This window comes from Coregonus clupeaformis, chromosome 11 (genome assembly GCF_020615455.1).
Source record: "Coregonus clupeaformis isolate EN_2021a chromosome 11, ASM2061545v1, whole genome shotgun sequence".
In the NCBI taxonomy this organism is placed as follows: Eukaryota; Metazoa; Chordata; class Actinopteri; order Salmoniformes; family Salmonidae; genus Coregonus; species Coregonus clupeaformis.
The window spans coordinates 36,306,114-36,327,406 of NC_059202.1; the positions used below are offsets into that span (position 1 = coordinate 36,306,114).

The following is a 21,293-nucleotide window of genomic DNA, read 5'->3' on the forward strand; positions in this document are numbered from 1 at the left end:
TGTCTGTCATCGTTGACGTGTACCTATGATGAAAATTACACGCCTCTCTCATCTTTTTAAGTGGGAGAACTTGCACAATTGGTGGCTGACTAAATACTTTTTCCCCCCACTGTATTGTGTTAGACGTTCATATCATTGAATATTTACTCTACTCATACACAATCCGAAACACCGCTCTCAGGTGACTAATCTTTCAACCCGCATCACATTTCATAGTACTCTCAACGTGAGCAAACGTTGTCAAGCAGAGGCGCTACCACAGGAATTTGACCAAAAGCAAGTGCAACATTTATCTTCCTCAAATCTCCATATCATTATCCTGATAATGGTTTAGATTATCTCCTTAAGCGCCTGGCCCTAATTGTATGGTTTCCGTCGAGGGCATCGATAGATATTATGCAGGCTGGAGGATGGCTTGAGTCTAGCGCTCCCCTCCCCCTCATCTCTGCACCCCTGGCTACCGTGATCCTGCTTGGCAGCTGGCAGAATTGATGAGTGTGTGTTGGAGGGGCCCGGACCATTAGTGTAATTCCAAGAGTGGGAGCCAAGTCCCAGGGATCGATATCTGTAATTGAGTGGGAGATAATCAGCCAGCACTTATTACTACAACAAGGAATAAATATACTCTCCTCAGTTACCCGTTACACAAACTACATTTTACACAGGGCCCAATGCTTGGATGTCCTGAAATACAGGGATGTCTCTTATAGCTAACTCGCCTCCTTTTCCCCTTTCTTCCTCCTTGGATTGTTGCAATGACTACTTCACGCTTAAAGAGCAAATTGCACAAAGTCTCTCTGGAACCACATTGAATACCCTTTGATTGGGAATACACTGATATCCTCTGGATACCACGAGTGCTGCGGTGGCTGTGGATAAATAACTAACAGTCCTCTGGTTGTCTATTAATATAATACCGATGGACAGGGATTAAGGCAGGAGGAGAGCAGATCTGCCTTCTGTTTACCCAGGTTTATCGCCATACTTATTAGGCACCACATTGCCCTAGTCTTCCCCTCCCTCCACTTCTCCGCATTATTCATGATCTAGTTTGTTAAACTTTTGGGATTATATTTATGTGCTGATAAATACATTAACAGCAACCTGTTGCTTTTATTGGCCCATTCCCATATTAATGTACAGGTGGGTATGTTCTTCTACACTCTCTCTCTCTCTCCCCCTTTATTTCAACTCTCTCTCTTTCTCTCTCTCGCTCCCCCTCTCTCTTCTCTCTCTCTCGATCCCCCTCTCTCCCCTCTCTCTCTTTCCCTCTACCCCCTCTCTCTCCTCACCTCCTCCTCTCCCCCCTCTCTCTCCTCTCGCCCCCTCTTTCTCTTTCCCCCTCTTTCTCTCTCTCCCCGTCTCTCCTCTCCCCTCTCTCTCTTGCCCCCTCTCTCCTCTCTCCCCCTCTCTCTACCACACTCTCCTCTCTCTCTCGCCCCCTCTTTCTCTCGCTCCCTCTCTCTCTCTCTCTCGCTCTCTCACATCTGCCCCAATTGAGATTTCCCATGATGGAAATGCGTTATTCAATTCCCTTGTTGGCTGAAAGACAAACAAAAATGGGACATAAAACTGTGATCCTTCCAAACATGAAAGTAAAACCGCAGTTTAAAAAATACGGGTTGGATCTGTGATTTCATGCTCAATAAGCATGGCAATTTAGCGCACCACATCAAATGTTAAAGCTTGTACAGCAGAAGGCTGAGCCTGTCCAGTGACTTCTTATAATACAATATTCATTCTCTCGTAGCTTGTAGATTAATCTTATTTTCTGCTGAACATGTTGACAAGGTAAATAATGATCCAGCTGAAATATTGACTGCTGAATCTCACAAGACAGGACAAGGAGACCCACCAGAAATTTAGTTTAGAAAGCAGTTTTGTTTCCTGTATCATGCAGGTGTTTTTACCTTTTTTAGAGACATTTATAAAGTGTGTGTTAAAATATTTTAAAAGAATTAAGTATGTCAGAGAAAGGGTGGTTCTGGCTACGGTCAAGAGAATTGAGTCAATCATGTCACAATTCCTTATGATGGATATAGACTCCGGCCATTTTACCTCACCCCCCTCTCGCTCAATCTTATGTTCAATCAAACAGAAGTTGTTCAACAAACGAAACAGACTACCAAGAGGATATCCTTCCAAGCTTTGTATGAAAATGTATATATTCACTAACTGTAAGTCGCTCTGGATAAGAGCGTCTGCTAAATGACTAAAATGTAAAATGTGTAGTCCTAGTCATGATTGTTAAAGATGCACTAGGCAGAAATCGCTCCGCCATTTCCTGGTTGCTAAAATTCTAATATTTTGCCTAATTTCAGTTTATGTGACAAAACAAGCAAGTATAGTGTAGACAATCATTGTACCACCTAAACCGCTGTGAAATATATTTTCCGTAACCAAAAATATTGTATTTTCAGCTGTTTGAAGCTGGTGTACTAAACTGAAAGTAAAAGATGCAAAAACTAAACTTAAGCACGGGAAGCATAGAAATAGTGCACATTGAACAGATCTACCACTTCTTAGACTTGCTTTCAATGAGAATGATAGATATATAACTAAAATATATATGTGAATTTGGATGGTTAGCCCAAACAGTTACATATTGCAGCTTTAAACCATTGATGTCGTATCCCGTGCCCTTGACTTTACAGTTCAGTCCCAGTACCTTATGAGTTATGCTCAGTAAAGTTGTTTAGCTACACTATGCAAATGAGGACACTGCTTTTAATTACATTTACTTTTTGTAAATATCGCTGTCGATATCAGTGACTCGATGCCTCTTCAATCATTAATAGAAGCAAAGTCTTATGTATTCCAAGTGGTTTGTCAATCAGCAAATTGGTAATGCAGTCTCTGAGATTGACCTTTGAGGTTAGCCAATGGAATTAAATCTCAGGGCCCCAGGGAGAGGTGTCTGAATGCAGCTCCTCAAAGTGACAGGCCAAAGATGAGGGGAGCGGGCTGAGTCAAACAAACGCGCTCAACTGAATGGTTTTGAGTCTCCGCTTTCAGAGTGAAATGCCAGGCGGAGTTGTGGAGTGTAGATAGCTGTGCACTTCCTAAGCAAAACTCTCCTTTGAGAGGGGATTTGGTATGCCAAGCGTTTTAACGGTTAAAGGGTGCCTGCTCTGTGCCAACGTCAGGAGAGCGATAAATCAACACCCACCATGTTCTTTTTCGTTTTAACCTCCCTCCCCTGGTGTGAAATGGCTCTGGCAGCAATCTGGGTGCGCTGATGAGGAATTACAGCTCCCCTCCCTCCCTTAGTCAATTTAGCTGCTGATGTAAAGATTTAAAGTGGGAGCAAAGATGAATGCTTTGACAAACTGGTGACTCTTTTCACCTTTCGTCTTCCTGTATCCACCCTGATAAGCTGAGACGACAGAGAGGTTGCCAAGGCCTGCTTTCACTACTGTAAGCATGTTATATTTTATGGTGGAAGAAAATGTAAGTATTATAATGAATAAGAACTGCTATGAATGACAGTCTACTGTAAGTTTTCAGTGTTATGACAATGTGGTAGGGGTGTGAACGTAAAAAACGAAATTAGGATTGTTAACGTTAAGGAAAAATTCAAAAAAATTCAGTTTATTTTCCACAAAATTAAAATCCCATTGCAGTTATCACAAAACATATTATTTGCCGTATTATTAACTAGACGATAGCCTATAAATGCCTGGGTAAAGTTATGTAATTTAAATAAAACCAGAGGGGAAAAGGATAACTTTAGGCTACTTTGGTGAATTTGCAAGACAAGACATTGCGAGATACAGATTACCAAGACCTATGTGCACTTTTTTTCCCTTGTACTGGCTCGCCTGCTCTTTCTGTTCGCTAATGATGCGAGTGTGTGTTCAGCTTTCGGTCTGTTGCGTGTAGAATATCCCCCCAAATTCTATAAAAAATATGTTTTATTGGTAGGACTGCAGCTGACAAAAATATATGGAAATGTCTGCTCTACCCAAAATTACAACCAAATAATTGCAGCATTACCGCAAAAATGGAAGAGGAAAGTGGAAGGGAGAAAAAGTAAGGAACTTGTCTGTCAGCCTTGCATTAAAGAACATAATTGGTTAAAGAAAATTGTGATAAATAAAAAAGTATACCAGTTTCATTTAAGGACCAAAGGATTGAGAGCTGTCCCATATAGATTGCAAAATAGTTGGGAAGAGATTTTTGACGTACCGATTCCATGGCATACATTTTTCAATTTAAATTATTATACAAAATGCTTGCTACCAATATAATGTTATTTATATGGGGGATACAATCTTCCCAGCTCTGCAGATTTTGCTGCGAGGAGAGTCCGAATCATTAGATCACTTGTTTTGGTACTGTCCATTTGTAGCTTGTTTTTGGACACAGGTCCAAGAATGGCTAAAGGATTGCAATATTTACCTGGAACTAACCCTGCAGATAGCACTACTGGGTGATCTGAAAAGTTAGATCAATAATCAATAATATAAAAATACTTTTGAGTTAAAGAAAATATATTCAATTTACAATCTGTAGAAACAATGAGAATAGAAGGGTTCAGAACTTTTGTAAAACATCACAGTACAGTTGAAAAATATATGGCAAATAGAAATCCAATATGGATGGTGTGAAGAGATAGATGGGTGGTGTTGAATGGAGTTGAAGGATGGGACTAATAACAACTAACAACAACTAATAACAACAAGATAACTAATGTAAAGCATACTGTGTCCATAATAAGTATATACAGTGGGGAGAACAAGTATTTGATACACTGCCGATTTTGCAGGTTTTCCTACTTACAAAGCATGTAGAGGTCTGTAATTTGTATCATAGGTACACTTCAACTGTGAGAGACGGAGTCTAAAACAAAAATCCAGAAAATCACATTGTATGATTTTTAAGTAATTCATTTGCTTTTATTGCATGACATAAGTATTTGATAAATCAGAAAAGCAGAACTTAATATTTGGTACAGAAACCTTTGTTTGCAATTACAGAGATCATACGTTTCCTGTAGGTCTTGACCAGGTTTGCACACACTGCAGCAGGGATTTTGGCCCACTCCTCCATACAGACCTTCTCCAGATCCTTCAGGTTTCGGGGCTGTCGCTGGGCAATACAGACTTTCAGCTCCCTCCAAAGATTTTCTATTGGGTTCAGGTCTGGAGACTGGCTAGGCCACTCCAGGACCTTGAGATGCTTCTTACGGAGCCACTCCTTAGTTGCCCTGGCTGTGTGTTTCGGGTCGTTGTCATGCTGGAAGACCCAGCCATGACCCATCTTCAATGCTCTTACTGAGGGAAGGAGGTTGTTGGCCAAGATCTCGCGATACATGGCCCCATCTATCCTCCCCTCAATACGGTGCAGTCGTCCTGTCCCCTTTGCAGAAAAGCAGGGGGACCTTGCGTGCGCTGCAGGATTTTAATCCATGACGGCATAGTGTGTTACTAATGGTTTTCTTTGAGACTGTGGTCCCAGCTCTCTTCAGGTCATTGACCAGGTCCTGCTGTGTAGTTCTGGGCTGATCCCTCACCTTCCTCATGATCATTGATGCCCCACGAGGTGAGATCTTGCATGGAGCCCCAGACCGAGGGTGATTGACCGTCATCTTGAACTTCTTCCATTTTCTAAATATTGCGCCAACAGTTGTTGCCTTCTCACCAAGCTGCTTGCCTATTTTCCTGTAGCCCATCCCAGCCTTGTGCAGGTCTACAATTTTATCCCTGATGTCCTTACACAGCTCTCTGGTCTTGGCCATTGTGGAGAGGTTGGAGTCTGTTTGATTGAGTGTGTGGACAGGTGTCTTTTATACAGGTAACGAGTTCAAGCAGGTGCAGTTAATACAGGTAATGTGGTCCTCTGTAGCTCAATTGGTAGAGCACGGCGCTTGTAACGCCAGGGTAGTGGGTTCGATCCCCGGGACCACCCATACGTAAAAATGTATGCGCACATGACTGTAAGTCGCTTTGGATAAAAGCGTCTGCTAAATGGTATATTATTTATTATTATTTATAATGAGTGGAGAACAGGAGGGCTTCTTAAAGAAAAACTAACAGGTCTGTGAGAGCCGGAATTCTTACTGGTTGGTAGGTGATCAAATACTTATGTCATGCAATAAAATGCAAATGAATTACTTAAAAATCATACAATGTGATTTTCTGGGTTTTTGTTTTAGATTCTGTCTCTCACAGTTGAAGTGTACCTATGATAAAAATTACAGACCTCTACATGCTTTGTAAGTAGGAAAACCTGCAAAATCGGCAGTGTATCAAATACTTGTTCTCCCCACTGTAGGTTATAGGTTGAGAGCTTTTGTGAAAGAGCACAGTTTGAAAGATATGGCAGATAGAAGCAAACCGGATGGACATCATGAAAATGATCGGAGCAGTTGAGGGTAGAGGAACTTCAGGAGTAAAAACAAACAAACTAGAAATATTGTAAAATTGACTGTGTCCATAAAATTGTATGTATAAGCTGGAAGTAGAGGCCTAAGCATTGTTGTTCACTAGTTTACTCAAATTAGGGAAGGGGTGGTGGGGTTGGAAAGTGATAAAGGGAAATATATATTTTTTTAAAGGTTATGTATTTATATGTACAGTGGGGGGAAAAAGTATTTAGTCAGCCACCAATTGTGCAAGTTCTCCCACTTAAAAAGATGAGAGAGGCCTGTAATTTTCATCATAGGTACACGTCAACTATGACAGACAAATTTAGAAAAAAATTCCAGAAAATCACATTGTAGGATTTTTTATGAATTTATTTGCAAATTATGGTGGAAAATAAGTATTTGGTCACCTACAAAGAAGCAAGATTTCTGGCTCTCACAGACCTGTAACTTCTTCTTGAAGAGGCTCCTCTGTCCTCCACTCGTTACCTGTATCAATGGCGCCTGTTTGAACTTATCAGTATAAAAGACACCTGTCCACAACCTCAAACAGTCACACTCCAAACTCCACTATGGCCAAGACCAAAGAGCTGTCAAAGGACACCAGAAACAAAATTGTAGACCTGCACCAGGCTGGGAAGACTGAATCTGCAATAGGTAAGCAGCTTGGTTTGAAGAAATCAACTGTGGGAGCAATTATTAGGAAATGGAAGACATACAAGACCACTGATAATCTTCCTCGATCTGGGGCTCCACGCAAGATCTCACCCCGTGGGGTCAAAATGATCACAAGAACGGTGAGCAAAAATCCCAGAACCACACGGGGGGACCTAGTGAATGACCTGCAGAGAGCTGGGACGAAAGTAACAAAGCCTACCATCAGTAACACACTACTCCGCCAGGGACTCAAATCCTGCAGTGCAGACGTGTCCCCCTGCTTAAGCCAGTACATGTCCAGGCCCGTCTGAAGTTTGCTAGAGTGCATTTGGATGATCCAGAAGAGGATTGGGAGAATGTCATATGGTCAGATGAAACCAAAATAGAACTTTTTGGTAAAAACTCAACTCATCGTGTTTGGAGGACAAAGAATGCTGAGTTGCATCCAAAGAACACCATTCCTACTGTGAAGCATGGGGGTGGAAACATCATGCTTTGGGGCTGTTTTTCTGCAAAGGGACCAGGACGACTGATCTGTGTAAAGGAAAGAATGAATGGGGCCATGTATCGTGAGATTTTGAGTGAAAACCTTCTTCCATCAGCAAGGGCATTGAAGATGAAACGTGGCTGGGTCTTTCAGCATGACAATGATCCCAAACACACCGCCCGGGCAACGAAGGAGTGGCTTCGTAAGAAGCATTTCAAGGTCCTGGAGTGGCCTAGCCAGTCTCCAGATCTCAACCCCATAGAAAATCTTTGGAGGGAGTTGAAAGTCCGTGTTGCTAGCGACAGCCCCAAAACATCACTGCTCTAGAGGAGATCTGCATGGAGGAATGGGCCAAAATACCAGCAACAGTGTGTGAAAACCTTGTGAAGACTTACAGAAAACGTTTGACCTGTGTCATTGCCAACAAAGGGTATATAACAAAGTATTGAGAAATCTTGCTTGTTATAGGTGACCAAATACTTATTTTCCACCATAATTTGCAAATGAATTCATTAAAAATCCTACAATGTGATTTTCTGGATTTATTTTTCTCATTTTGTCTGTCATAGTTGACGTGTACCTATGATGAAAATTACAGGCCTCTCTCATCTTTTTAAGTGGGAGAACTTGCACAATTGGTGGCTGACTAAATACTTTTTCCCCCACTGTATGTATGTATGTATGTATATGTGCATATATAGTTGCGAGAAGAAAAAAACATATGGGGGATTGGAAGTGATGCAGACAATTACATTGATGGAAGTTACAATCTATCTGCATAATTAAAGCTGATCTACCCCCTAAAAAATAATAATAATAATTTGGGACTGGTCGAAACACTTGAAACATTCATGGCCATTTAGCTAGCTAGCTTGCTGTTGCTAGCTAATTTGTCCTGGGATATAAACATTTTGTTGTTATTGTACCTGAAATGCACAAGGTCCTTTTTTTCCTGGATCTTTGTAGAATTTTCACCCATTTTGAGTCACACAAAATCATGTGTTCTCTACTCCGACAATTAATCCACAGATAAAAGGGGAAACCTAGTTAGTTTCTAGTAACTTTTCTTCCACTTATCTTCATACTTTATATGGCGGCTGGTAACCAACTTTACCACCGCCACCAGCTGGACTGGAGTGTGGACCTTAGTTAATCTTTCAATCACCCATGTGGGTATATGCTCCTAAAAACCAATGAGGAGATGGGAGAGGCAGGACTTGCTGTGCGTCAAGTGTCAAAAATAGTTCTATTTTAGCGCCTGGCTACGCAGACGCGCAAACAGTTTGGATGAAATGATTGAATAACATGTATGTGTACATTTATTTTGCAACGCAAGCAGTGTGGTCAGCATGTAACGCTCTAACTGCTAGGCTACCCGCTGCCCCTAGCCTCCTAGCCGTTTCATTGATGATAGGCCCTGCTTTACTAAAGTTGTGAGACATTGCAAGCCGAGATACTGCATTCCATTGTGAAATACAGCATTTGATTACCAATTGATAGGCCTAGTGCACGGTTCTGATTCTGTCTACCTGGTGGCCGACTTGCCTATACTGTGCCCCTCCCCTCTCTCTCCATCCCTCACTAGCTCGCTATGAAAGATGTGAGTGTTTGTGTTCTCGGAAGTACGGCAACTAATCAGTTTCCAAAAATACTGAATCTTTGGAGTTGATTCCTAGCAGAATCGAATCTTGATACTCAGAAATGGAAGTCGACACCGGCAGTCAACGTGCAAGGAGTCGAAGAATACATTATTTTGGAGTCTACTCTCCACCACTATGCCATCGTCGTTAGCAGTTTGTAAATGGCAGAGAAAGGCAAGCGACAGCATTGAAGTCCTGTATGGCAATACTTTGAGAAGTTAAATAAGAAGGTGGTGAAATGCAAACTTTGCGAGGTGGAATTCCGATATAGTAAATGTGGAACAGGTGTAATGCTTAACCACCTTGAGACCCAAAGCCTTGCTGGGAGCAGCACAGTCCATTTTCTTTCTTGTTTTAACAAACTTTTTTCTTTTTTTTAAATTGCTGTTGAATGGAAAAGCATTGGGCATACTGGAATTAACACCAGCCAAGCCCTGTAGCACAATATAGCTGTGCCAATGTTTGACTCACATTGTCATAAGCGTGTGCCTGTGTGCATGCACATTACTGCAGTCAAACGGCAGTGTGGGAGGGAGCGCACACCCACCTTGTAACCCCCCCCTCCTCGGGTTCTGGAGATTTATTGTCACATACGTAGAATTCCCTAAGCTGTTTCTTTTAGGCCTCCTCCTACTGTTCCTCAGCTAACTGATCATGATTATGACTCATGGATATTGGTCTTGAGATATGTTGGGGGTTAGCACACAGGAAACGGCAGAAGAGTCGAGGGAAAATAAATAAATAATCTTCTCTGAGGAGACTCAGCGATCTGAATCAATGAGGGAAAATATCTGTCTGGCCCAAGTCGATGGCGGCAGTACCCTGATGATAAGCATCAGTACAGGAGGAGTAGCTTGATCGAAGCCTCCGAGTTGGACGAGTTGTCAGTGGGAAGTTTAATTACTGTATAAAGGTGAGGACAAGACCCCAGCCTGATCCACTACTGACAGTCTGACTCAGATGCTCCTAGCAGTCGCCGAATACAATCAACCGAGCGGGTTGACGTTTATTGTCATGAGTCATGTCCTGGAGGCAGAACTGAGCGATTTCCCCTTAGATAGGCCAACTGCAAAGTAAAAATTGGCTATTGTAAAAATGACGACAACAATTAGCTTTTTTGTCTTAACTTAAGGTTTAGGGTTAGGCATTAGGGTTAGCAGTATGGTTAGGTTTAAAATCTGATTTTATGACTTTGTGGCTGTGCCAGCTAGTGACCACTCTGCAGAGCTGCCTCCAGGGCAAGATTCATGAGGAAAAAAGGCTAACCTGCATCAACCGAATATACTCTTTATTTTCTGCCGTCCCTCGATGTCACTGATAAATACAGGGTACAGACAGCCATCAGTCTAGTTGTCTCCTAGTCCGTTTCCTCTGAAAAGTGTTACATCTACTAGATTTTTAATTGATATTGATTCCCTCTAGTACTGGTGCTGAGCAAGTGCCCTACCTTTGTGTGTTAAATGTAGATAAAGTGTGATTACCATAGAGAGAAAACAATAGTGGCTGTTATCTCAACAGTGATTACGGTTTTGTTACCATATCAGTATCGTGTAACAGCTCTAATTACATAATATGCCTCAAAATGCCATTTTTTCACCCAATTCAGTTGAATTTGAGCACATTTATGTGTGTTTGGACCTCAAAGATTTGTTTGCTTCTCCACACACACTCATAATTGCTGTTTCAACCAGGAGACGGTCAGGGTTGTTATAAATTGTGCCGTTGTTTTGACAGGCCTTTAGAAGTTGAGATTCAGAAACTACAGTTATGAAAGGGCTTAAGGAATAGCATAAATCCTGGAGCGCTTTCCATTCAGTGTTTTATCTGCCCTCCAAAGATTAGAATTATGAGCGTCAGCTTGTGTACAGTATATGCTCCCTCAACAAGATCTCCATATTCTACTCATAAATACTTTCTCTTCTCTACTGGTGTTTATTTTTCAGTCTATGATGCTAACTATGGGGGGCCAATTAATTAGTCCGCATGGACACACTGAGGGAACCTTCGTTTTTATTGAGTTAGGCTATTCGGTCATCAATGCTTTGTCTGCTTGACTGCGACAATTTTTAAAAGTGAAGCTCAGCCAACTACGCCAACACATGGCTGGCAATTTGTTCCAATAGGCACTTTTTGGGCAGTTAATTAGCGTTTTCATACGCACTGACGTTTCATGCAACATGCTGTGTTCATACATCCCAGTTTAATGATTCTATTTGTTTATTTTCTATATCTGACTCACTCTCTCTTATTTCTTCTCTCTAACCTTGGGGAATGAAATGATGATATTATGTAGGAAGGATTTAATGCTGCCAAAAAGTTTTTAAAGTTAGAATGGCTGACAATGTTTCAACCATTTTCATTCAAGTATGATTACTCCTGGCCTACAACACCCCAAGACTTATTCACATAACTTTGTAAAGTTTTTCATGTGGAATATTTCAACCATTGCCCATCTTGACAGACCTTTTAGATAAGTCTTCTCTTACCCTCAACCGGAGAAAAACTAGATGTGTGTACAGCGTAGAGAGTACTCCACTGTGAGATACAGAGCTGATTAATGTCAACCAAATAGTGAGAAAAGGGATGTTCAAAATTGATTTTAATGACCTAATGAAAAACCGACGTAGGTGAAATATCAAATCTTGGCAACCCAGAACCACATTTTGCGTGAGGGCTGGCCTCCATCCAGCTAGAACGGACAAATTATAAGAAAGACATCTATGCCTTCAAGGACCAGTCAAGTAGATTGCTCATCTATAGTTTTGAGTGATATAGCCTACCGTACTACTCCCTGTAGTGTATATACCGAAGCTCAGAAACTCAGAGCAAACTTTAAGTTTGCTCAGAGTTGTGTTTTTCCTTTAACCTGGGATTTTAAAGTTTTCCTTAATATCAAATTCACATGTATTTTACAGTATTATAAAATATTTGTTAAGGTTACAACAAGAGAGCAAGTCTGTCTGCCATATAATCTTTCCTAGATGAGTATACCTGAATACCAATGTGTACATGATGCTTTGCATTTTAGGAGAGCACAATCATTTTAGGGAGATTACTAAGTGTTCTATGATAATAATTAATGATTGACTGATTGATTGGATTAATTCTGCCATTGTCATAAATAAACCCAGCCTAGGTATATCATGCATACTACATCTGATCCATTCTGGTGTATTGCAACTCTGTTTGATCCTTTTTTCTCTTTTGGTATTGTGAAAAAGCCATCACCATGTGGCTAAGGCCATCAGTAGGAAGAAGTCTGTCAGACCCTCCATCAGATGTTGATTCCCTCCATTAGTTTCTTGTGTAATAGCGCTCAATTCGGGGCATGCAGAAAATGCCTATATGCCCCCTGCTGAAACCCCCCTTTTCAGCCGCCAATACCCTGGGTAAGATGTTTTTATCCTGGAGGACAGATGGGCAATTCGGATGATTTGAAGGCAGCTTGTGGAAGACTGACAGTAATGGGTAAATAAAAAATTGTCCATCGAGTTGAAGAGCACTAAAGCTCATGTATGTTGGCATCGTTAAAAAAATATTCAAGAGCAATAGGCTTAGTCAGAACGTTATTCTTTCCGTTTTAAAAAGCAATTATCTTTGTTGCGCATTAATTAATAAGCAAGGAAGGCCAGTCAAAGGGTTAGGGGCTGAGTAGAGATTGCTAGTTCAAGTCCTCAATTCCCCTGTCTCCACTTGCGTCTTTCCTCACTCTCTTCAGGCAGGTGAGGTGTGCAGGTCGGCGGAGTGCCGCTGACGTTCCTTAGAAACACTTCAACTTTCATGTCTTAGTTCATGATGTAGGAGGATTGCTGTTTGTATGGACGTAAAATATAACTATAGCTCCAGCTTGCTTTCCAAAGCGCGTGACAGCACAAACCCATCAAAAGGAAGTACAGAAGGTCGGATCTCTATCATCCCATTCTCTACCTTTTAGTATTTTTTTGCGAAGACAGGGAGAGTGTTCTCTCCCATGTTTTCCAGGTACCTCCTCAATGACAATGTTCAAAGTCTCTTGTAAAACTCGGACCATGCCCCAGTTACGGGCGAATGTGAACACGGTGGGGGGGGAATGATGAAGAACATAAAGAACTTCTCCCCCACTTAGATGATTACTGTGGCCCTGAGGATGTTCACGTTCATCTTATCTCTTTCTTTCCCACTCTCCCTCCTTTCTTCTGTTCTTTCTGTGCCCCTCTCACTTCTCCTACCCCTCTCTTGGGGGTGGGTGGTGCTTATATTTTTCCTGTTTCACTGTCTGTACAACTGGGTAACCTGTACGAGTATGAGGTGTGAAATGGCACACTTGGAGAGCGGGGTCACGGCCAGGGATCAGCCATTATTGACGGCGACCCTGTAGCAATTAGGGTTAGGTGCCTTGCTCAACTAGTAACCTTTTGTGATTAGTAACCTTTTGGTTACTAGCCCAACGCTCTAACCCCTAGGCTACCTTGCTCCCTCACTCTCCTTCTCTCCCTCCTCACCTCACTCTTTCCTCCTCTCTCTCTCTTTCCCACTCTCCGTCCCCTCCCTCTTTCTAACTACTCTCACACCACTGACAGGTCCGGTCACCAATGCCCTCATCATCCCTGCCCCTGCCAACATGTTCCTGCCTGACAGCCGCCCGGGCATCCCCCTGCCCCGCTTCAGCCGCCACCTCAACCCCCTAGAGCAGGGCGAGGGCACAGAGACTGGAGGAGTGTGCCTGCGTCTGGCCCCCCCCACACAGGTTAGTCACAGCCCTGTAGGTACCCATGTACAACACCCAGGTTATTCACAGCCCCGTAGGTACCCATGTACAACACCCAGGTTATTCACAGCCCCGTAGGTACCCATGTACAACACCCAGGTTATTCACAGCCCCGTAGGTACCCATGTACACAACCCAGATTAGTCACAGCCCCATTGGTACCCATGTACACCACCCAAGGCTCGTCCTTGTCTCAGGTTTGAGTAGCATCATGGTAGGCTTTTGCTCTCTTAACATATAAGATGGAATTGAAAGGTACAGGAATGAGAAGGTAAGGTATCTAATCTGATTTTGTTGGTTGTTTGTTATTAAGCAGCTGTCCCATCACTGATATCACAGGACGATGATAAGCAGTTTATCTACATACCTGGTGTCAATGACTCTTGCAATGAATCCATGCCTTAAGGGGATTAGAATAGTAAGCATCTGTATTTGCTTACTGTAGGTAACTTTCCTTCTCCCCGTAACCACCCACTCTAAATGAACGGCTGCAGTATGGTGACGAGACAGCTGTTTGTGCTGCACGTAATCCTAGCAGTGTCAAAATCAATTATACAGGGCTAAATGAAATGGTAATGGAGCGGTCTCTGAATTACCTACCACCTGCTCACTCAGAGTTTCTACCCTTCGCGTACCACTGTGCTGGCATAGTTTTTTCCCTCCTATCGCTCTCTCGCTCTCCCCTTCCCTCGCTCTCTCTCTCTGAGGTCGCTTATTTCCATAATGGCTAATCTCGGAGCTGCTGGGAATATAACTGTCGCTGTCGAGAAATGAGCTTTTCCCCTGTGCTCTGAAAGCCAAAGAAACACAGAGAATGATTAGAAAAAATATATTAATACTAATAGGAATTCCAAAAAACAATAATTCCGTCGTGCCCCCGGGGCATGGCCGACATCACAAAAATACTATTTCTGATCGTGCGCTGTGCTGTGTGCAAATTACGAAGAGAATTAAAACTTTTACATTTTTGTTATTTGCTTTCTTCTGGAAAATGTGTGCATGGGTCTGTCGATGTGTAAGTGCCTACACTTGAATGTATGTGAATTAATGTGCTGCTACACTGCAGAGAGTGGAGAAGTCATTCCACTGTGTTTGGCGGCGGTGGCTTGCCCTCAGATGAACCAGGGCCGGTTTGGCCCAGGCCCAGGGAAGAGACAAAGAAAGCCCATTAGCGAGTTGGCTGCCTGGGGTGAAGGGTCAGGGGGAGGCAGGGGAGATGGAGAGCCAGAGGGGCTGGGGTGGTTCCCTGGGGCTCCTCGCGAAGGGTTGGGGTATCTCCATGTAAGGCTAATTGGACAGTTCCTCTGGGGTGGGGGCATGGTACTGGGTTCATGGGTAGATTAAGGAAACGGATAGATAAAGAAAACCCTTCCTATCGCTATTTGCGTTATCTCATTGAGGAGCAGCTGATGGAAGGTGTCAGACGGAAGTGTGTGTGTGTGTGTGTGTGTGTGGCGCTTTGTCAGAGAGCATGGGATTGACCTGCGTGTCATCACACATTGACTGACTACAGCCTCATTCTGTGCACACAGTGTTGATAAGGGTGAGCATCGGGGATAGGTTTTTTCCCACAAATGGTTCATTTTGAAACAGAAAAGCCATTGTTTTGTTCCTGTGTTCCGACCAACATAAATATTTTTTCCCCTTGGTGTCTGACACCTAGGTAAAGAATGGACCTACTGTGTGGAATGTAGAAACATTAACTTGCACCAGTTAAATTAGGTGCAATGAAATTACTCTAAATTGTTATACGGAACCCCTTCGTAATTAGAGCTCTGGTCAGTGTTTCCTTGAAATAAACAATTTATTGCGCTCAACTTCCTGCAGACAGCAGCAGAATGGAAATGGAGAATGGAAACAAAGTAGTGAAGCATCAAGGGTGAAACAAATCTTAATTTGATGGGCGGGCCACTCCACTGTTATAATAGCTGCTCCGTTGTAAACGAAGACAGCTCTGTCATCTTTAACCGGTTGACATACAAACTATTGAGGAAAAACAACAATGAAGACTTTCTTGTTAGACAATAGTAAACAAAAAGGTAAGTATTTTTGCTATACCCTTTTGTAGGGCTGCACGATATGGGCAAAACATTTAATTGCATAAAAAAAATAATCTAATATTGCAATTTGTGATTTGACGTGATATACAGTGGGGAGAACAAGTATTTGATACACTGCCGATTTTGCAGGTTTTCCTACTTAAAAAGCATGTAGAGGTCTGTAGAGGTCTTCAACTGTGAGAGACGGAATCTAAAACAAAAATCCAGAAAATCACATTGTATGATTTTTAAGTAATTAATTTGCATTTTATTGCATGACAAAAGTATTTGATCACCTACCAACCAGTAAGAATTCCGGCTCTCACAGACCTGTTAGTTTTTCTTTAAGCCCTCCTGTTCTCCACTCATTACCTGTATTAACTGCACCTGTTTGAACTCGTTACCTGTATAAAAGACACCTGTCCACACACTCAATCAAACAGACTCCAACCTCTCCACAATGGCCAAGACCAGAGAGCTGTGTAAGGACATCAGGGATAAAATTGTAGACCTGCACAAGGCTGGGATGGGCTACAGGAAAATAGGCAAGCAGCTTGGTGAGAAGGCAACAACTGTTGGCGCAATTATTAGAAAATGGAAGAAGTTCAAGATGACGGTCAATCACCCTCGGTCTGGGGCTCCATGCAAGATCTCACCTCGTGGGGCATCAATGATCATGAGGAAGGTGAGGGATCAGCCCAGAACTACACGGCAGGACCTGGTCAATGACCTGAAGAGAGCTGGGACCACAGTCTCAAAGAAAACCATTAGTAACACACTACGCCGTCATGGATTAAAATCCTGCAGCGCACGCAAGGTCCCCCTGCTCAAGCCAGCGCATGTCCAGGCCCGTCTGAAGTTTGCCAATGACCATCTGGATGATCCAAAGGAGGAATGGGAGAAGGTCATGTGGTCTGATGAGACAAAAATATAGCTTTTTGGTCTAAACTCCACTCACCGTGTTTGGAGGAAGAAGAAGGATGAGTACAACCCCAAGAACACCATCCCAACCGTGAAGCATGGAGGTGGAAACATCATTCTTTGGGGATGCTTTTCTGCAAAGGGGACAGGACGACTGCACCGTATTGACGGGAGGATGGATGGGGCCATGTATCGCGAGATCTTGGCCAACAACCTCCTTCCCTCAGTAAGAGCATTGAAGATGGGTCGTGGCTGGGTCTTCCAGCATGACAACGACCCGAAACACACAGCCAGGGCAACTAAGGAGTGGCTCCGTAAGAAGCATCTCAAGGTCCTGGAGTGGCCTAGCCAGTCTCCAGACCTGAACCCAGGTTTGGAGACTGTACCAAATATTAAGTTCTGCTTTTCTGATGTATCAAATACTTATGTCATGCAATAAAATGCAAATGAATTACTTAAAAATCATACAATGTGATTTTCTGATTTTTTAGATTCCGTCTCTCACAGTTGAAGTGTACCTATGATAAAAATTACAGACCTCTACATGCTTTGTAAGTAGGAAAACCTGCAAAATCGGCAGTGTATCAAATACTTGTCCTCCCCACTGTAGATGAAAACACTTGAGTGAACGGTTGGAATCATAGAAATATAATTACTTATATTAAGAAGCAATGTGGAAAGCAGAGTAAAATATAATAAATACGGATGTTACACCCGGCTGAGATGTGTTCAAAATAATGCATACAATATGGATCTCTTGCGATATGGATATTGCACATGTCAATATTGTGATTTCGTTGTAAATTTGATTAATTGTGCAGCCCTACCCTTTTGAAAGATTTTGCGCTAGCAATCATACCTAAATATCAAGTAGGGCTGCACAATTAATAGTTTATAGTTATTACAATGATGTGAAATAAATTGAATTCCATAATGACAGGGCACTGATTTAGTTGTGATATTGTAAGGGCCGTCAAATAAATGTTTAGTGTAATACATTTTTAGGTAATACAATCTCTATCATGGATTTCATCATCACATCGTTGAATGGTCAAAACCACTCCCTGAGCATGCATACAGGAACCACCGTGGCGGCTCTCAAAAGCCTCATAAAGCAACATTTTGAAGTGCCGACTGCCAGACATAAGCTGAAAAGTAACAATGGGCAGGATATCAGCGATAAATACAAAACTTTACGCTACTTTGGCCTGCATTCAGGATCCAAGTTCCAGATTTTCTTTAGAAATGTAACAGGCCAGGATATAATCTATGATTTCATGCCGGTTGAAACTGTGTCCCAGTTCAAAATCAAGGTCTACCATGTGAAGCAGAGGGGTATACTACAAAGCAGCATCAAGGAGTTAGCCAGCTAACTTGTCTAAATATTCTAAAATCACTTGTTATTTTTTTTGAAAGATGAGCTTGAAATGGGCATGGTCGAATTGACCCAACAACAAAAGACACATCTAAGTGGAGCTTTCATAATGAACCAGAATATCAAACAGTTATTTCTGGCTATTTATCAAAGTTAGCTGGCTAACTCCTTGATGCTGCTTTGTAGTATACCCCTCAGGTCCCTTAGGACCAACAAAGGCTGATCTACAGGGGTAGGCAGCTTGAAGATGGCAAGACACTGGATCACTGACATCAAAAAGGGTAACTCTATCTACCTTACACTCTGCTCTGTATTAGAGGTGGCTGAAGACAACTGAGCATCATTGACTTGAGACATGAAACTCTTAACTTATTTACATTTACATTTACATCATTTAACAGACGCTCTTATCCAGCGCTTATAACGCATGAAAAGCAATCAATATAGTTAAAACATTACGACAGTATCACGAAAAGTTTTGTATTAAATGTTAAAGCTTTAAAAGGCATGGCCTATATGAAAATGTCAGTTAATTAATAAACATTCATGAAACATCTCAACATAAAAATAAAGTTTTAATGCCCCCAATTTAAAAGACAAGATTTATGAAATGGTTGAATCTAAAACAGCCTGTAATTACAAATGTAAAAAATTGCTCCCTTGACCTAATAGAGAAAAAACTAACATTTACCCAGTTGAGACTGACAAAAACAGAGCACTGCACATGAAGAAACGGTATTTCATGTTTGATGAAAATCTTGCATTGTTTATCCAGATTCTGTATAAATGAGTTCAATTCAAGGCTGAGACTGTTTCTGTTGTTAATTTTATATGGCTAATTTGCTTTGACTTCACTTAAATTATACAAATTAGACATCTGAATCGATCAAGAATGGTTAACATCCTGTGTATTTTCGATTGTTCCAACCAAAATTCATCCTGTCGCAAGGGAGCAATACTTCTGTGAACTCATTGAAAGTGTTAGGATTTCATCAGTGTGGTGTACACTGAGTATACAAAACATTAAGAACATCTGCTCTTTCCATGACATAGACTGACGAGGTGAATCCAGGTGAAAACTATGATCCCTTATTGATATCACTTGTTAAATCCACTTAAATCAGTGTAGCTGAAGGGAGGAGACAGGTTAAAGAATGATTTTTAAGCCTTGAGACAACTGAGACATGGATTGTGAATGTGTGCCATTCAGAGGGTGAATGGGAAAGACAAAATATTTAAGTACCTTTAAATGGGGTATGTTAGTAGGTGCCAGGCGCACCGGTTTGTGTGAAGAACTGCAACGCTGCTGGGGTTTTCACGCTCAACAGTTTCCCGTGTGTATCAAGAATGGTCCATCACCCAAAGGACATCCATCCAACTTGACACAACTGTGGGAAGCGTTGGAGTCCACATGGGCCAGCGTCCCTGTGGAACGCTTTCGACACCTTGTAGACTCCAGGCAACTCAATATTAGTAAGGTGTTCCTAATGTTTGGTGTACTCGGTGTATGTCAACTGCAGTCCTGCACCACAGTTAATTTGTCTGATTTGCTGCAGTGGCATTCACAGTCCTGCCCTTGTAACATGCTCCAGCTCCTATGGCACGTCTGGGACTTATACAGGACAGGTTACTCTACATTTCATAAAGGACTGTAGGTAATAGAACCTAGAGAACAGGGTATGTCTGGTCTAAATTCATGTCACATCACTATTTGGGTTATTGGAGTTCAATAGAAGCTCATTTGGCCTGTGTAACACCCCCAGCACTTTTTAAAGACTAATGCAGAGAATATTCGGTGACTATAGCTTTCAGTTCGTGTGTCTCTTTTAAAATAACGTGATTATTTTCTATGATAGTTTTTAATTTTTGTATTCTGGCCTGTTTATTCCCATTCTCCCACCGTGATGTCTATGGTAATTAGCTAGCTACCTCTGAAGTCCTCCCCTGGAGATAGCCTGCACTCGCTGTAGTTCTGTCTTAGGATTTAGGATTTTATTAGGATCCCGGTTAGCTGTTGCAAGACTTGGAGACTACTGCTCTACCCCACCGTACATAACTTGTGGGCGTCCCACCTCCGTTTCACGATATTGTCCATCCGTATCAGCTTTATCGACCCGCGCTGTAAAATAAAGGCAGAACTCCTACACAGTTAGGTGTCAGCGGACAGGGCAGTAAATTACAGAGGGATCTGCTCCGGCGCTCTCTGTAAATCAGGGGAGCCCGATCACGCCCCCTTTATAGAACAGGCCCAATAATGACAGATTGAACTTGTCGTTATTGTCTGGTATTGGCATTGCCAAAGCTACATTACAGCCGTCACGGCTCTGGCTGTCTTCATTGCTAATCAGTGTATGGTTTAGGGGGAGAGACATGAGCAGGCCATTATCAACATTGACCTCCGTGTAGAAATGGATACTTGAGGAGCATAAAAGCATATACCCGTCTGGGGGTGTGCACATACACATGCTTCAATATCATGATATTGATAATCAATATCAGACTGTGTGTATGATGATGAGGATTAAATAGCAGGTGTAAGCAAGCAAACACACAGACAAGTATGGGCCCAGGGTTACTTAGATTACTGTCAGAATCATGGCACATACACACACACACACACACACACACACACACACACACACACACACACAGAGAGGCTTGTCATTCAACCACTTCTGGACATGGTCTGTGCACCTTGTTTGACTGTATGTTTTCTCTTCTTAGGCCCAAAAGGAGACCTATTTGGAGAAAGCAGACAAACTCTTCTCCCTGATGAGTGCCGTAACAGACAAGGTAAGTGGGCAGGTCGATGCAGAACGTACGTCATTAAACAATAAAGTGCCCCTTAGATGTTATTTCAAATGCTATCTGTGCATTGGTCAACATTTGAATGAGTTTCCTGTTAAGGTTAGTGAGCAAGTCAACATCACCGCAGGGGGCCATGTGACTCAGGATTATACACCACGTCATGTTCTAAGGGTGTTAAAGATGTAATGTAACTGCTGTGTAAATGTTACGTATGCGTAGTCACCGTAGGTTAACATTCTTACAAGCACCTTG

General features: G+C 42.2%; 1 protein-coding gene across 2 annotated transcripts in view; it reads left to right on the top strand.

Moving 5' to 3' along the window:
- Positions 1-21,293, top strand: part of LOC121576492 (WD repeat-containing protein 18-like) — a 91,467-nt gene that overhangs the window by 65,763 nt on the left and 4,411 nt on the right. For both annotated transcript variants that reach the window (XR_006002488.2, XM_041889666.2), the window contains exons 8-9: positions 13,711-13,877; positions 20,958-21,026. Coding sequence is in view for 1 of the 2 variants with exons in the window: in XM_041889666.2 (XP_041745600.1) it covers positions 13,711-13,877; positions 20,958-21,026 (236 nt within the window). In the remaining variant the exon portion in view is untranslated. The remainder of the gene's footprint in view (positions 1-13,710; positions 13,878-20,957; positions 21,027-21,293) is intronic.